We start from the raw sequence: 18,826 nt of genomic DNA, 5'->3' as shown, positions 1-18,826 counted from the left end.
CCCTCCTGTGCTGTACAGTCCCAGTCTGCCCTCCACTGGTTTCTCACCCAGTCTAGTTCAGTTTCACTTGCACCAAAAATTAAGAAAAGAAAAACAAAAACTCTGAAAAAATACTTTCCCAAGAAAAGTTTACTGGGCACATAATTAAAATACATATAAAAATACTCTGCAATATACAAGCTCCCACCAGCATTTGTGTCTTGAATCACATGGGGAGAAGAACTTTAAACTCTGGTTGGAATTACGTGCAACAACTTCTTGGAGGAATGTTTTCAGAAAGAAGAAGTGCATCTTTACATTGCTGGTCGTCCTGAGAAATCAACAGTCTATGAAGAGAAAAGATTGAATTAAATACATGTTAGTTATATTGCCTACACCCACACTGGATAATAACTTTAGTTTTTTATTACTGTGCATGGTAAATAGTAAATGGACTTGATTTATATAACGCTTTATTCCCACACTGAAGTAGTTCCAAAGCGCTTTACATATCAGCTCATTAACCCATTCACACACCAATGGGATCCAAACCCCAACCTCTCAATCAGAAGACGACCCCTCAAGCACAGATTGGATGGAGATCTGAGGAACTATCCCATAATCCAGACATGGGCAACTGGCGGCCATGGGGCCACATGTGGCCATGTCGGTCTAATTCCGTTTGGCCCCTAAAACATATCCCCCAAAATTATATTTCAAGAAGTTGGAAAGAATATAAAGTTCAACATAATACACAAAATAACTCCCAAAACACACAAATCGACAGCAAAATACAGAAAGTACACAAAACACACAAAAATTTGAAAAATACACAAAATGACTCAACAAACACAGACACAACAACCACTTAAACAAACAAAATGACAATGAAAACATAAAAAAACACACTACAGAATAGCTCCAAAGACACACAAACGGTGTGCACAAAATGACAGGAAAACTCAGAAAAACAACAAAGATTAGACAAATAAGGCCTGTCATACCTGGCCAGGTGTTTCATCAGCCGCTCCATGTTAGCACCAGTCTTTGCACTGCACTCATAAAACAAAGCCTGGTGCTGCTACACAACACAAAACCATTACACACATTATTCAGGACTCTAGTCATTTTAAATACACTGTTGTTGAGTGAATCCCTGCAGGATATATTGTCTGACTATATAAAGGTGCCCCACCTCCGCCAGCCTCCGTCCTTCTGCTGCAGGTACAGCACTGGGACTGTCAGCTGAATCCTGTTTGTTCCCCAGTAACACCAGTACTGCTCCAGCACACATCTTCTCCTGCAAAGAGAAATTAGTGCAGAACATCTCTACTCAGAGAAGGAGGAGCAGATCATCATTCTGCCCCAACTTCATCTGGATCATCACTTATTATTATCTGCTCACCTTGGCAGAGTCGATCCATCCTCTGACTGCAGAGAAGGAGGCGGGGTTAGTGACATCATACAAGGCCAGGATACCGTCAGCCTTTCTGAAGTACTGTTCTGTGATGCTACGAAACCTGAAAAATGACATCAGTGGGAACAAAACATACAGATATTTAGTGTCCTGCTCACCCACAGGTGCAGTAATCATTAAAAAGAGAATCCAATCAGCCAGTGAAAGGTTCAATAAAGAAAATAAAACATAGTGTAAAGTATTGAAACTTGCCCATGAACCCATAAAGAGAAAAAAAAAACACAATCGGAAGTACTTTATTTCTTCCAGGGGAAAATTACTTTTGTTACAAAGGCTCAAGAAATATGAGAAATAAAAGAGTAAACACTAAACAAGGAAAGAAAGAGAAACAAAAATGTACATAATTAAGTAAAAGACTGTGAATTAAATAAGGATTAAAAATAAGAGCACACATTACAGTAGAAAAAATTAAATGAGATAGATAAACATAAAAAAAGAGTCAATATTGATTGATTTTATCAAATTAAATATTATACCTCACAATAAAATCAACAGTTTTTACATTAATTTTCATGTCAGATGCTTTTATACTTGCTATGTAGATCATAGTGCTGTGGACTTGTAACTGCATTACCAAAATAAATTTTTTTTGGGTACAAAACACTTCAGAGAGAAATTATCAGAGCAAACAGTGTCTCTGGATGGCATTACTCTGTCACCCAGCACCACAGTAAAAACCTTAGGCGTTATCTTCTGACTTATCCTTTAACTCTCATATTAAGTAAATCTCAAGGACAGCCTTCTTCCACCTCCGTAATATCTCTAAAATCAGGATAATTCACGGTTCAACTAGGCTGGGACACTCTGATGTTCTATCTCTCTATCCTGTTCTGTTCTCTTCTTTCTGTTCACTAACTCCAACCAGTTGACGCAGATGGCTGCCATCTCTGAACCTGGTTCTGCTGGAGATTTCTTCCTCTTAAAAGGAAGTTATTTCTTCTCACTGTTGCAGATGCTTGTTCATGTGGATTTGTTGGGTTTTTTTCTTTTTTCTTACAAATTTTATATTTTGATAGAGCTTCAAGATGACTTTTGTTGTAATTTGCGCTATATAAATAAAGTTGAATTGAATTCAATTGAATATTGTGAGTGCATGTCCAACCTCTCCTGTCCTGCAGTGTCCCACAGCTGCAGAGTGATGGTGGTGGAGTCCAGCGTTAAAGTCTTAATTTGGAAGTCCAAACCTTAAAAGAGCCCATTTAAAATTTGTCTCAAAGAATTATCATTTACAGGAGTTTTGTAATGATGTGAAAATACATGAAAATCTTACCGACAGTGCTGCTGAGGGCACTGAGGAAGCGTCCTGTGCAGTAGTGCTGGATGAAGGAACTCTTACCCACCCCTGAGTTACCCAAAAATACCACCTTGAACACCCGCTGAGGATGATGAGGATGATGATGGCTCTGAATGCTGCTCTGAAGTTCAGATGAAGAATCGTACGTCACAGTTTTCTATATACCAATCAAACACAGTGATGTCATGTTTCACACCTGTAAATAGCTTATGTTGCAACTAAATGTATCAATGGTCTAGAATTTTTAAATTAATTGATGGATTCTGGCCAACTTAAGTGTAATATATTCAATTATTTAACAATTTTCCTATAAAATAACCTCATAAATTGTACATTTACACTTCCATCAATAAGAGCAACTATACCATTCCCTTTACTAATTACCTTCCACACAACGTTTTAATGCCTTTTTAGTTCAATGTTTAATGTATTTATCACATCATTATTCTCAAACTCTTTAGGCTTAAGTAGCCCTTTGTCCAACTATAACATTTTGCTCAAAATACTGTGAAAAAAACAACTATAGAACATAATGATGGAATGAATGAGTGATAACACACATTTTAAATAATTTGATTCTGTAAATAAGAGGAATGAAACAGCATTTAAAGCAGTGGTAAGCAACTTTTATCAAAAAAATGTGTTTGTTTGATCGGAGGGCCACATGATCAACATTCATGTCAGCATTTAGAATAATGACCAATCTGAGCATTAATACATAACAGTTTTTATCGTAATTATGTGTGTTTTTCTGTCATTCTGCACATGTTTGTTGTTGTCTTGCTCATTGTGAGGCATTAAGTTAATTTCTGTTGTCCTTTTGTGTATTTTTCCTGTAAAATACATGTTTTTTTGGAGTCATTTTGTGTATTTGTGCTGTCATTTTGTGTTTTTTAGAGTAATATTTATGTATTTCTGTTGTCGTTTTGCTTGTTTGTGAGTATTGTGGGTTTGCAGTCATTTTTTGTGCTTTTCTTGTCTTTTGGTGCACTTTTGTTGTCATTTTCTGCAATTTTCTATATTTTCTGAGTAATTTTGTGTATTAATGTTGTGGTTTTGTTTATTTTTGTAATAAATTACTGATTAACAATTTTTAAAAAAAAATATTTTACATTTATTTCTTTTTATCTATTTTGCACCATTATAAAATACATATCAAAGAAATAGACAAAAACAGTGCAAGAAGAGCATAAAGAGATTAAATAATGATTATTCTTTTTTAATATAAAACCTGCACACAATCTGTATTCTATACTTTATTTTTTTCAAATATAAATCTAGTTCAAATAAAATGAGGTATAAAATAATCTGAGCAGGTGCATATTGTCACTTTGTGCACTAATCCTTAATACTCTGTATTTGTAACACACTATAACAACCATGATCAAAAAACACATTTTAGAGAAAAAAAAAGTCTCTGGGATTGCCAGAAATTTGTGATATAAAAATGGGGTCACGACCCAAAAAAGGTTAGGAACCTCTGCATTATTGCTTCCCAGCAATATGAACCAAAATTCATATCTCTATATTTTTTTGTCAAACAGTCAATATACGATATAAATCTCCATATTTTTAACTCAATAAAGTCTGACTAGAAAGACAATTCTGGGTTAAATTTGCTGATGAAAAATGCCACACAGGCACATTTATTAACAAACAGCTGCAAAATATGTTCCACATTTAGCTTTTTCTCCACCAAGGGACAGCACGTGTGAGTGAGTTCTGTAGTGTGGATTGTTTAGATGAAGGTCTGGGTTAGGATGCACTTAGTAATCCATCTAACTGAGCTTTACATGGAGGGTCCCATTCCTCTTTCAAACACTCCCTCTATGTCTGCTTCTTCCCTTGTGTGTTTGCTCCTGTACTCCTTCTGGCTTTTGTCTTGCAGGTCCGTGGGATCCTCAGTGTGGAGTTACAGAGACTCAGCGGCTCTGTCTCCACCCTTTTCTCTGCACACACCCAACACAGCATAACGTGGATGGCTGTTCATCATAGGAATGGGATCCACACAAGGTTCCTGCTGCTTAACAGAAGGTTTTCCTTGCCGCCATGATGAATTCATGTTGGGTGTGGGATACATATGTATGTGTATATACGTATATATGCATATCAATCAATCAATCAATCAATCTTTATTTGTATAGCGCCAAATCATAACCAATGGTATCTCAAGGCACTTTACAGTAGAGCAGTCTTAAGGACGGACTCTTCATTTTATGGATACACACATATGCATATATACGTATATACACATACATATGTATCCCACACCCAACATGAATTCATCATGGCGGCAAGGAAAACCTTCTGTTAAGCAGCAGGAACCTTGTGTGGATCCCATTCCTATGATGAACAGCCATCCACGTTATGCTGTGTTGGGTGTGTGCAGAGGAAAGGGTGGAGACAGAGCCGCTGAGTCTCTGTAACTCCACACTGAGGATCCCACGGACCTGCAAGACAAAAGCCAGAAGGAGTACAGGAGCAAACACACAAGGGAGTAAGCAGACATAGAGGGAGTGTTTGAAAGAGGAATGGGACCCTCTCCGGTCCCTCTCTAACCTAAATGACCTCTCTCTTAACGCCCTCTCCAACCTCTCTCCAACCGAGCATGCCAGACCCCCCCCCCCGGCAGTCTATGCCTATTGCATCTTAATTATGAGCTATGAGCTGGTTCCTAACTAAAAGCTTTATCAAAGAGGAATGTTTTGAGCCTAACCTTAAAGGTAGAGAGGGTGTCTGCCCCCCGAACCGTGGTTGGTAGATGGTTCCAGAGAAGTGGGGCCTGATAACTGAAAGCTCTTCCTCCTATACTACTTTTAGAGATGAATGGAACAACGAGTAGTCCAGCATTTTGAGAGCGTAGTGTTCTGGGGGGATTGTATGGCACTACAAGCTCCTTGAGATAGACTGGTGCCTGTCCATTTAGGGCTTTATAAGTGAGAAGAAGAATCTTGAATTCTATTCTATATTTTATGGGAAGCCAATGCAGAGAGGCTAATACAGGAGTAATGTGATCTCTTCTCCTAGTTTTAGTCAGTACACGTGCTGCAGCATTTTGAACCAGCTGAAGTGTCTGAAGCGACTTGCTCGGGCAGCCTGCTAAAAGAGAATTACAATAATCCAGTCTAGAGGTAACAAAAGCATGGACTAGTTTTTCGGCGTCGCCCTGAGACAGGATAGATCTGATTTTAGCAATGTTACGGAGATGAAAGAAGGCAGTTCTTGAAGTTTGTTTTATGTGAGAGTTGAAGGATAAGTCCTGATCAAATAGAACCCCAAGGTTTCTAACAGTTGTGCTTTGTGCCAGAGTAATGCCATCTAGGGCAGTTAGGCTAGCATAGGTTTCTCTAAGGTGTCGCGGGCCCAGTACAATGACCTCAGTCTTGTCTGAGTTGAGAAGAAGAAAATTTTGGTCCATCCAGGCCCTAATGTCCTTTAGACAGGCCTCAAGTTTAGATAGCTGATTTGTCTCACCTGACTTCATTGATACATACAGTTGGGTATCATCAGCATAGCAGTGGAAGTTAACAGAGTATTTTCTCATAACATTACCAAGGGGGATCATATAGATACAGAAGAGGATTGGACCTAGCACAGAGCCCTGAGGAACCCCGTAGCTTACTTTAGTGTACACAGAAGACTTATTATTCACGTGTACAAACTGGTACCTATCAGATAGGTAGGACTTAAACCAGTTTAGGGCAGTCCCTGTGATTCCAAGTAATTTCTCTAATCTCTCTAGTAGAATATAGTGATCTATAGTGTCAAAAGCTGCACTAAGATCTAATAAAACCAGCACTGAGAGTCGTCCTTCATCTGAAGCCCAGAGTAGATCATTAGTTACTTTAACTAAAGCAGTCTCTGTGCTGTGTTGAGCTCTAAAGCCTGACTGGAAGTCCTCGAACAGGCTGTTGTTTTGAAGAAATTCACAGAGCTGAGCTGCCACAACTTTCTCAAGAATCTTTGAAATAAAAGGAAGATTAGATATAGGCCTGTAGTTTGCTAAAGTGCTGGAATCAAGAGTAGGTTTTTTGAGAAGGGGTTTGATTACAGCTACTTTAAAGGACTGTGGCACGTAGCCTATTGATAGGGATATATTTATTGTCTTCAACAAAGATGGGCAGACTAGGGGAATAACTTCTTTAAACAGCTTAGTTGGGATCGGATCTGAAAGGCAGGTCGATGGTTTGGAGGATGAAATAATAGAGTTAAGTTCCTGAAGTCCTATATGTGTGAAACAGTTTAGGTTAGGCCTATTTACATTTAATGGTACAGCAGGCCCAGGTGAAGGCAGGGAGTGGCTAATTTTATCTCTAATCTTGTGAATTTTATCGTTAAAAAATGTCATAAAGTCCTCACAGCTGAGGGCTAGAGGAATCATGGGCTCAATAGAGCTCTGACTTTGTGTTAGCCTGGCTACAGTGCTGAAAAGGTACCTCGGATTATTTTTATTTTCTTCAATTAGTGAGGAATAGTATGTAGATCGACTATGTCGTAAGGCTGTCATGTATTTACTATGGCTTTCTTGCCAAAGTATTCGTGACTCCTCTGTTTTATTGGAGCGCCACATTCTCTCTAATTTACGGGTTGTTTGTTTGAGTGTGTGAGTTTCAGAGCTAAACCACGGAGCTTTCCTCTGACGTTTAATAGTTTTTTCCCTCAATGGGGCAATTGAGTCCAAGGTGGATTTTAGTAGACTAGCAGAGCTATCGACAAGCAGATCCAGTTGAGAGGGGTTATAATTAATATCATAGTTATTTATTGGATGGTGCACTGAGTTTAAGGCAGCAGGAATGGCCTCTTTAAATTTAGCCACAGCACTGTTGGATAGATTTCTACTTGTAACTATTTTATTGCACAGTGCGAGATCCTCTAGGATAATGTTAAAAGATATTAAAAAGTGATCTGATAGCAGAGGATTTTCAGGGTAGACTTTTAGTTCATTAATATCAAGGCCATATGTTAGAACAAGATCAAGAGTATGATTTAAACGATGAGTAGCTTCATTAATAGTTTGAAAAAAGCCAACTGAGTCTATTAGGGACATAAAGGCTGAGCTCAGGCTATCACTATCTTTGTCCACATGGATATTAAAATCTCCTACTATCAGTATTTTATCAGAACTGAGGACTAAGTTTGATATAAACTCAGAGAATTCTGATAGAAATTCAGAATAAGGGCCTGGAGGACGGTAATTAATATGTGTGTATCCATAAAATGAAGAGTCCGTCCTTAAGACTGCTCTACTGTAAAGTGTCTTGAGATACCATTGGTTATGATTTGGCGCTATACAAATAAAGATTGATTGAGATTGATTGATTACATGTTGTTCTGAGAAGTAACGAAAGTAGCGACTCCTAAAACGAGTATTTTAATACAAAATAAGCTATAAAATATATGTCTTAGAAATATGGAAAACTTGTAAAGGACACTGTTTGACTGTACTCTAAAAAAACATGAAATACTTGTATGATGTGATTCTATATTTTGATAAGCGCATTGAGATGACTTTGTTGTAATTTGCGCTATACAAATAAAGTTAAATTGAATTGAATTGTACTGTGTGATTGTATAAATAATATTAAGTTAAAAAATATATAGATACATCTCAATTATAATTTTCTGTATCGTCCAAATAGAAAAGTCGATATATCTTGAATATATTGCCCCGCCCTACTTCCCACACACCTGAGGAATCACTTTGTATCTTCTGTGGATTAGCCTGTGAGAATATTTACTGATTCTTCATACTTGGACATTTATTTTATCCCCTACCTGGGGTAGATCCTGCTCAACACTCTCACACCTGACTGTACAGGAGGAGAGTTGGTGTGTCCAGGAGGACTTTGTCCCCTCTCTGTCTTTGTCCTGCTCCAACTCATCAGAAGAGCTCAGCTGTCTTCAGAATCAACCAAGACACAGTCATTAGAGCCTATCCGTCAACTTACTGCTGAAACTGATCAATGCTCACCTTTTCACAGGCCTCTCCTGCAGTAAGTAGTTCCCTATGACTGACCCTCTCTTCTGTAAAAGCTTTGACACATTTGGAGTCTGAAGAGATTTTAATAGAGAGCAAAGGAGAGGTGTTAGGATTCTGTGCAGAGTTGTAGGGATTTACAGTGAAAGACAATTATGAGCGTACTGTACACCAATGAGGCACAACATTGTGACCACTGACGGTTGAAGAGAAATACACTGTTGGTGTTGTTTATTTAGGGGGGGAAAAAAGACCAGTTTGTAATGGTCCAGAGTGTGTGAGAGGTGTTGATTTGATCACCGAATTACCCAGATCTCCATCCAAACTATAATCCCAGACCTCCTAATTTACAGGCCTGGATCCTATAGCACAGTGGTTCTCAACCTGTTCAGCCCACGTCCCCCAAAATAAAGGTGCCAGGGAAGAGCTTTTTGGGGCCCATCCATAAAGTCAGCAAAATGATGGTCCATTGTTCTATGAATCTGTAATAACCACATTTATTCATTCATATGAATAATATCCAGTTATCCAGGAAGTTTACTATAATTTTGGCCAGAGTATATAGTCATTTTAAAGATGTAAATCCTTGTTTTAATCAGAAATAAAATGGGTTAAAAGTGACCAAAAATGGTGGGAAATGAGGTGAATTTTATATGAATTGGATTTTAATAACCACAGAAATTGGTTAAAAGTTGCAAATTAGAGAGGTCAAAAACTGGCAGAAAAAGTGGTGAAAAGGGTTAAAAGTGTCAATATTGGCTTAAAAGTGACAGAAAAGTGGGGTTGGGGGGTTGGGGTAATGTAACTTAAAAAGTAGGTACAATGAAAAGGGACAATAATGTGTGACATTAGGTGAAAAAGTGGTGGAAAGGGTTTATAAGTGCTGAAAATGTCTTAAAAGTGGGAAAAAAATGTGCAAAAAAGGCATTGAAATTTGATGGAGAGGTGGCAGAGATGGGAGTAAAGTAATGTAACGAAAATGCATTAAAAGGAGCAAAATATGGCAAGAAAAAGTGATGAAAATAGGTTAAAATTTGGTGTAGTTGCAGAAAATTAAACAAAAATGGGCTCAAATTGTTAAAAAAATACAATAATAGTTACTTGAGGACATCTGGCGACCCCCACCCAGTGCCTCGTGACCCCAAAATGGGTTCCTGACCCCATGTCTCTATGTGTGAGAGCTGAACTGGTATAGTGCAGGTGGTCATAAAGTTATGGCTGATCAGTGTAGTTGACTGTTTGATCAAAAAGCAGAGCTAAAAAAACAGGTAACCATGAGAAAACATTTAGAATGGGTTTTTATTCCATTACAATCTACCGTATATGAGAAATGAAAGAAGCATTTTGTCACATTCAGAAACAAACACATTGGCAAAAAAAACAGATGAACTTCTCAGAGACAAAGTGAGGACTGACATGACCTGTTGGGAATGTTACATCAGCTATGATACGAGAAAACAACTTCACTATAGTTAAATACTGACCTTCATTTGTAACGTGTACAACAGGACACAAAAACACTGTGTCAGACACAGGATGTACAAAGTATCGCATCTTTCCGCCTTACTGACCACGTGCACAGAGAAACAGCTGATCTCAGCTATTTTAATCAATAACTGAATATTAACAGCTGCCTGTGGGAACAATCATTGTCCAGAGTTTGGAGGAAAGTAGGAAGCTTTTTCCACGACTTAGCTTAGGGCGGATGATCGTGCTGCGTCCACGGGGCACAAAGGTCTTCATTCAGGTAATAAGTTAACGGTAGAGAGGGGAGGGCAGTGTGTCTTTGACTAACCCGCTTCACACACTGCTGGGCGTCTTTCTCGTCTCGGAGATTCCGGTTCATGTCCCTGACAAAGAGAAACGATGAGAGTTCCAGCAAAGACAGACACAGCAAACAAACAAAATGACTGTGAAAACACAAAAAACAACAACACATTACAGAATAGCTCCGAAGACACACAAGCTCTCAACAAAATTACACAAAATGACAGGAAAATACAGAAAACAACAACAAAAATACAGAAAGTGACCCCAAAAATGCACAAATTGACATCATAAATGCAGAAAATGACAAAAAAACCACAAAGACAAAAAAAAAAAAGACAAAATCCTTTTCTACCCCCCTATATTAATGCTCAGCTCAGTCATTATTCTAAATGCTGACATAAATGTTGATCATGTGACCCTCGGATCAGATACAATCATATTTTTGTAGACCCTGCTGTGATAGTGTTGCCCATCCCTGTCCTAACCACTAACCCCAACCCTACCTAACCCCACTGGATCCCTCCACCTAACCCCAAAAAATTGCCAAAGGTGTCATAATTTAGAGAACATAACGAACAACACTTTATGATAGCTTCATGACACACACAATATTCATGCTAATGACAGATAATGACAGTCAGTCTTATGTATACAACTTAACGCTTCTTATACTGTAACCCCCCCCCCCAAAAAAAAAAAAAACATAGTTAAAAGTTCATTTTCTACTTACTTCAGTATCTCCAGCTGTCTCATCAGACTTTCCTTTTCTTTTTTCATGTTTTTTGACACTCTCATCACATTTCTACACATACACCAACAAAAGTTAGAAGAGAAAAATAAACAAAAAGGTTCAGGTGTAAAGGTAAAGTAAAAAAATATTCACACAGTGAAACAATTTTCTGTATTTTAACTCCAACAAAATGGATTTTAAATAGTCACAGCATGCAGTATTTTCATCCGAATCAGGTGAACAGAGTGGGAATTACAGCTCATTCTATATATGTGCATGATAATACATCAGATGGTGACCTTTAGTTTTTTTTTTTTAAATAAGATCTTGAAGTATTGAACCAGATGCTGGGTTTGGATCCTTGATCCAATAGGTTCATATACATTTGACTGAAAATTAGCAGATGAATGTCTACATAATATCATTTAGATAGTTATTTAGATAAAAGGCAACAATATGTTACATTTTGTGGTTATAATTCTGAATGCTTGAAAATTTAATGTGGAGTTCCACAAGGTTGAGTTTTGGGGACCTAAACTTTTTAATTTGAACATCAATGATTTATGTGACGTGTCAAAGTCCCTGCAGTCAGTGTTATTTGCAAACGACACTATATTATTTTACTCCAGAGAAGATTTACAAACTTTGGCAGTAAGTGTAGAAAATGAAATTGGTGAATTCCAAAAAATGGTTTGATGAAAAGATGTTGTCTTTAAATCTCTATAAAAACAAAGTGTATGATTTTTACAAATAAAAAAATAAAAAAATAGAGTAGAATATCTCTCTGAACATAGACGGGGTTACTGTTGAAAGAGTATGTCAATTTTGTTTTCTGGAAGTGATTGTTGATGATAATTTGACATGGAAAGATCACATTGCTCACGTGAAAACAAAGCTTTCTTCTCCCTGCTCCTTTCTGGACATGGAATGTAGCAAAACTGAATATTCCTTGTGAAAAATTGGAATCTTTACCATGACAGAATGAAAATAAATGAAATGAAATATTTTTTCAAACGGACATGTATAAAATGAATGAAAAGCACATTTTCAATTTAGATCCATTGTGATGGTGGATTTATTTCACTGTTCAACTAATTATAAACCTCACCAACATATGTTTAAAAAACCATTATAGGTAGTGATAAGCGCAGCAGCCCCCAAACATGAATAAGCGTGTTGCACAATGACTGACATTGATAGACCTTCTTAAGACACTCTGGGGTGGATTCACTAAGATCTGAAATAAAGGGTGGTAATCCAGTTGCTTCTCTAAATCCTTTAGTGATGCAGTTTCCTCACCAGCTGCGCACAAGCACACTGACATTTGAGGAAGTTAAATTTGAGGCAGACGGACTTCTGTGTCTGCCGTACAAACATTTAATAATGTAGAAAACTCAATGAACAGACAACAACTTTAAAACCTAATGATATTTTTCCCCCTCATTTAATCTGGGTGCTCTGTCCAGTCCTGGAACTTTGCTCTGATTAGTACATTAGTGCATAATAGGCAGATTAGGACAGAAACCGTCCTAATGATCTACCATTGATCTGAATTAATACAGCTACACAGTCTGTCATTCAGTCTGCATTCTCTGAAGATGATCTACTGACCATCATCCAGCAGGTCTGAGCAACGCTGTGTTACGCACACGCTCATATGTCACCATTGTGGCATCAGTGATCTGCTTCTCAGTTGTACTATTTTTCCATACTAAAACAATCACAGCAAACAGTTCCAGATTTCATGAATTACATTGCATTCCTTGCATTCATTTATTTGCATTTCCTCCTCCCATACTTTTGCTCCCCCTGGGAGATCCGCCTACTATGCATATCCATTAGAGGGAAACGTGCTAAATGGAATGAGGGCACATTCTGACATGCAGTCCTGATTCCCTGGGCTTTGTACTCTTTATTAGCGCGTGGAGTGGCGTTTGCACATGTTTTAATACCACTAAGTTGTTGTATTATGGCCATCACTCACGTGTGTTTGAGGGTTTGCTCCTGGTCTGCGTTGCTCAGCATTGTTTTGAGTTGATCCACAGCGGCCTGCAGCTGCTCTCTGCTGCTCTCCACCTGCTCCTGGAGCTGCTTGTTGCTGCTCAGCAGCTGCTGGTTCTGCTCCTTCAGCTCCGTCTGCTCACAGCTCAGCTGCCTTATTCTGGTGTGGAGCTGAGAACAGAACCAGGCTGAGCAGGTTAAATCACAGCTGACAGAACAACAAGTGTTTGATGCTCACCTCCTTCTGTTTGCTCAGTATGTTCTCCAACTCCTGCTCCTTCATCAGCAGTTCCTCCTCCAGCTGTTGGCCCCTCAGCTTCTCTTTAACGCTGTCCTTCATTCCACAGTCAGTGGATCACACACCAGAGTTAGGGTCAATTACATTTTTCAATTACAATTACGCTTTCAATTACCCATATTCAGTTACAATACTTACAGTGACCACCATTTTTTCAAATTACTATTCAATTACAATAATTGTTTTTATCCTCAGCAAGGCAATTACAATTACGCGCTCAATTACTAAAGTTAAATTACAATTAATCACAATTCTAATCAATGAAAATATAGGTTTTAATAATTTTGGTGTGGGCGTCTGAGCCTATTTTGTGTCAGTATACCCCTTGATTTATTTTATTTTTTTTAACATGAAACATTTTTTAATAATTGTAACTACATACAGTATGTACATAGAACTCTAACATGGTTCCCCAGTTTTGCATTGAATTATAATTGACAATTTTTTTTATATAATTTTCATGGCAATTACAACTACAAGGTCCATTATCTAAAATCAATTATAATCATAATTGACCCCAAACGTGAGCAGCTTTGCTAAACAGAAAAACACTTCGATTGATTGATGACGGACATTTCTGTACCTGAGACAAATGTTTCTCTCTTTCCTCTTTGATTTGAGTTTCTGTTTCTTCATAAATGGAACGAACCACCTGATCATGTTCACTCTCTCGTCTGCAGCGAAATAAAACCAACCACACGTTAGCATCGTTCAAACCCACACAAGCTAGCTAATATGAGTGAGAGAGAGACTGTGTCTGAATATTCCCTCCTATCGCCTTTCCTATCCACTTTTCCTAACCCCCGTGGATGACAAGTAGACTTCCTAAAGGAGTTAGGAAAAGGCGATCACGTTTGTTTTGACAATCAGACACACTTCCACTAGGTGATGTAATAATCCGACGGTGGCGAAGGTTAGTAACGTCTGCCGTAGTGAAAAAACTACAAACTTCCAATGGACCGCTAAAAGCACATTTAAATCTAAGGAAAAGAGGCTACCAGGCTACGAGGAACTAAAGTGAAACTGAAAAAATGTCAAATTGATAATGGTTGCTAACACTCACCTTCCACTCACTAATCAAAATAAATCCAAAATAAGTTTGATTTTATGAAATTTTACATTCATGCCAGATATAGGCCTACATAATGTTGTAGACATACACATGTACAACCACACAAAACATTCCTAGATGAATTAAATATGTTGAATAAAACATAATGTGGCTAAAAATGTTTCAGATCCCTTTTTCTTGAACCACAGAGTGTCTGTTTTATGTCAGTTATAATCTGATAATATGGCTGCATATCATTAAAAAATGGGTTTTAGATTATTTTAAGTGGTTCAAGGCATAATATTGCATTGGTAACTTACATAATGTAATCTGTGTCCCTTCTCAGTCTTTGTGAGTTTCCGTGAACACTCTGATGAGCGGGTCCCTTTAAATGTTGTCGCCGCAATGCATTGTGGGTCAGCATTATGTGGTCTCCTTTGGTAAAGGATGCATCAGTGTTTCCTAGGCTAAAGGAGGTTATAAAGGAAGCATTGAGACTCCTTTCCTTAGCTTAAAGAGAATTGGAACGCTCCCTATCATGGCCACCACTTAAACACTTCCAGGGATTAAGGAAAAGTGGTTAGGAAAGGAGATAGGAGGGAATATTCATACGCAGCCAGAGACACGCGCTACAACCTGCGAAGTGTTTGTTCCAGTCCTTCTCGCTCTCGAGCGGCGTCCTGTAGCTGTGACGCTGCGTGGATCAGGACGTTCTCCAGGACACTCAGCAACTCAGGGCTGTCCCTCTGCAGCTCACACCATAAAGAACTGAGCTCCTGCTGACTGACACACAACACGACACAACACAACACAACACCACATGACACAACACAACTGTTGACATGCACATAATTAGCCTATACAAAAAAAGCAGAAGTCATGCACCCTTCAGTATCGTTTGTACGTTCGATAATCCAATCACTTTTTATTAAACCAGCTTTTATTACGGATAGTAGAAGTGGAAATCTCTCAGATTAGATTTTATTGCATGGGTAAATCTTTACTGCACACCAAATTCTAGGATTTTTATGCAACCTTTTTAGATGGAAGAGCAGTGTTTTTACTGATGTTGTTATTGATTTTTAAGCTGTAGAATGTTTTCTGTGTAAAGCACAATGCGTTGCCTTATGTATGAAACGTGCTATACAAATACGTTTGCCTTGCCTTAATCAGTAATACTCAGGGTTGGGGTCAATTATAATTGTAATTGCTTAATCGGTAATTAACTACAATTATGGCGTAATTATAAATGAAATCATAATTGAAAAAATAATGTTGCTGTTGTAATTGTAATTGTAATTGGCATGAACATTTTATAAAAGCTATAATTTACAATGTAATTAAATGCAAATCTGAGGAACCCTGTTATAGTTCTATGGTTTACACATAGGCCTATGGAGTAAATCATATTAAAATATGTTTCATATCAAGTTTACCTGTCAGAGAATCTTGAGTATCATTTTGATACTTATAAAAAAATTGAAATAAATGATAATAATAACAAATAATAATTGTAATTGGAAAAAATGCTGTAATCGTAATCATAATGGAGTTGTAATTGAACATGCATAATTGAAGACGTATTTGTACTTTAAAAATATATTTGACCCCAACCATAGTAATGCTATTGTTATAATGTAAGTTTTAATACATTTTCTGATCAGCTGTGTAATATTGAACAGTTTAATCAGTGTATCATTCGTTCATTCGTTTTTCATTAGGTAACAAAAACATGAAAAATGAAAAAAACACTCATTATCTGATATTTGTTTGCAAAACCAAAATGAAAAAACGAAAAACGCCTTGTTTTTCAAATTCAAGGTCTTTTGCTTCGGTACAGAAAACAAAAAACAGAAAACAAACACCTTTATTCGTTTTCTCCATTACCGATTTGCCAAAGTACGTGACGCGGAAGTGTACTCTCATCCGACGCTAACGGCTATGCTAACGGCAGTTCGGCATGACAAGATCACTGCTTCCAACTGTGCATCCAAAACATGTCCTTTTCGCTTTAGCTGGTGTTGGACACAGAACCTCCTCACGGACATTTCGGAGGATTTAGAGACTCCTAAGTGTTGCAAAGCTAAAGATATCTCGGAATGTGTAACGCTTCACTTCCGGGTCACGTACTTTGGCAAATTGGTAATAGAGAGAAGAAAAAAAAAGGTGTTCATTTTCCGTTTTTTGTTTTCTGTACCGAAGCAAAATAGCTTGAATTTGAAAAACAAGGCGTTTTCCGTTTTTTCAGTTTGGTTTTGGAAACAAATATCAAATAATGTTTTTGTTACATAATAAAAAACGAATGAACGAATGATACACGGATTCAGTTTCATCTCATGATCTGTGGTGCAGAGCATTAGTTTGGTAACTCTTACGACAACAAAAAAAGCCCATTGGTGAAAAAAAAAATCATCGTAATATATTAACGATACTGAATGACTGCTACATTACTCGTGCTGACTTTATGAGGCAGTAAATGTGTGACGGTATGTTATGTGTTCTTACTCCTTAAACAGTTGGTCGGCACCAAGCTCCACTAAAGTGTTTATAAATCTGACAGCGGTCGGTTCCTGGTACCAGTCCACCTCCGTACCAGGCTTCTCTGCAACATCCTCCTCCAGACCCACCAGCTCTCCTGCACCACACACACACACACACACACACACACACACACACACACACACACACACGTAGCACAGGGAATCATTCATAGCATATTCATCTGCTCTTTGACTTGTGTTACATTGATTAAAAACATCCCCTAAAGCAACTATAAAACTATAAAATATCGATCATAATGATGGAATGAACGAGTGATAACACACATTTTGAAGAATCACATTTTGTAAATAAGTGGAAAGAAACAGTATTTAGTGCAGTGGTTCCCAACCTTTTTCTGGACCGTGACCCCATTTTGATATCAAGAAAAATGGGGTCAGAAATTTTTTTATCATGTTTGAGTTCAAATATTTATTTTTTTTACTGCCTTTTAGTTGAACTACATTTATATTTCACAAAGTCAAAGTATAGAAATACAGTTGTTTAAGATTGTGTAATTGTTTTAATTAAATAAATACAAAAATAATAAAAACATTTCAAAATGTTTTATTTTTCAGAAATTTCAGGCGACCCCTTTTAAACTCCAGGCGACTTCACACAAGTTTGAAAAACACTAATTTAGTGGCTCCTGAACAGATTTTTCTTCTGTAGTCTTTATCATTTCCAGTCATCTCACGCCTGGGGTGGGACGAAGACTGATAATTTATTTGTTAATTTTCCACTCTCTCTCTCAACTACCCCCTGTAGTGTCATCACATACCCCCATTTGAAAAACACTGATATATAAAATATATTTTTAAAAATGCAAGGTGAATTTTTGTAAAATATGACGTTGCATTTTACAAATGTTACATGTTTTAAGATCAGTTTAAAGTTGTTTGTTCGTAGCTAGTAAAATAGGAAGATCTCTCTCTCTCTCTCCCTCCCCCTCAAGTACCCCCTGTAGTGCCATCGCGTACCCCTAGGGGTACACGTACCCCTATTTGAGAAATACTACCTGAGAGTGTAAAACCTGAAGTTCTTCCACTTCTTTGGATTCCTTTGGCAATGATTATGACACAAAGTTTTCAAAGGCAACTTACTACTAAGTGTAATACTGTGTTCCATCGCACTCTGAACCCAGATGAATCTGACAAAATGAATCAAAAAAGTGCAACAGATCCTTGAGCTTGGGACCCAGACTCCAGTGCCATGGAATGGAATATGTTAAAAGAAAAGCATGAATTCTCCCAGTTTCAGCCGAAACCTGCAGTGTGTGTAAGAAACGGCTCAGACTGGAGATAGAATCCACTATATAAACACATCAAAAAGGACACAGACAAATTTGGACCCACAGTAATAAACTCCACAGTACTGTGACATGAGTAGTGTATCAAATACATCATACTAACACTTTGGGCTTCGCAATTAATCGATTACAATTTTGATTATTACACTCAACGATTACAAAAATAACACAATTGAGAAAAAAACGATGAATTAAAAGAAAAAAAAAACATATATATTCGTCACACTGTTAAAATAATTACCTAAGTAATTTTTTGTCAATTTTTTTTTGCCTAAATCATCTCCTCATGACGCCGGCCACCTATGGTAAAATCGTCTACATCCTCAGTTGATCAGATCATGAGTTAGGCAATTATTTTAACAGGGTGATAATATACATATAAATATATATATACATATATAT

The 18,826-nt window shown here is 37.5% G+C and overlaps 1 protein-coding gene across 4 annotated transcripts in view; it reads right to left on the bottom strand.

The window, feature by feature from the left end:
• Positions 1 to 20: 20 nt before the first annotated feature.
• Positions 21 to 18,826, bottom strand: part of cracr2b (calcium release activated channel regulator 2B) — a 38,752-nt gene continuing 19,946 nt past the window's right edge. For 2 of the 4 annotated variants that reach the window (XM_028449118.1, XM_028449117.1), the window contains 14 exons: positions 17,083 to 17,212; positions 15,214 to 15,360; positions 14,110 to 14,200; positions 13,467 to 13,562; positions 13,212 to 13,399; positions 11,228 to 11,299; positions 10,523 to 10,577; positions 8,722 to 8,801; positions 8,526 to 8,649; positions 2,727 to 2,907; positions 2,559 to 2,640; positions 1,385 to 1,499; positions 1,175 to 1,279; positions 836 to 1,060 (listed from right to left, as the gene is read on the bottom strand). In XM_028449118.1, the coding sequence (XP_028304919.1) occupies positions 848 to 1,060; positions 1,175 to 1,279; positions 1,385 to 1,499; positions 2,559 to 2,640; positions 2,727 to 2,907; positions 8,526 to 8,649; positions 8,722 to 8,801; positions 10,523 to 10,577; positions 11,228 to 11,299; positions 13,212 to 13,399; positions 13,467 to 13,562; positions 14,110 to 14,200; positions 15,214 to 15,360; positions 17,083 to 17,212 (1,679 nt within the window). In that variant the 3' untranslated portion in view covers positions 836 to 847. Of the gene's footprint in view, positions 327 to 537; positions 669 to 835; positions 1,061 to 1,174; positions 1,280 to 1,384; positions 1,500 to 2,558; positions 2,641 to 2,726; positions 2,908 to 8,525; positions 8,650 to 8,721; positions 8,802 to 10,522; positions 10,578 to 11,227; positions 11,300 to 13,211; positions 13,400 to 13,466; positions 13,563 to 14,109; positions 14,201 to 15,213; positions 15,361 to 17,082; positions 17,213 to 18,826 lie in introns of those variants that run through there. The other 2 variants (XM_028449119.1, XM_028449120.1) reach the window with 2 other exon arrangements.

This window comes from Gouania willdenowi, chromosome 6 (assembly GCF_900634775.1).
Source record: "Gouania willdenowi chromosome 6, fGouWil2.1, whole genome shotgun sequence".
Classification (NCBI taxonomy): Eukaryota; Metazoa; Chordata; class Actinopteri; order Blenniiformes; family Gobiesocidae; genus Gouania; species Gouania willdenowi.
This window is presented reverse-complemented; position numbering and strand designations above follow the sequence as displayed.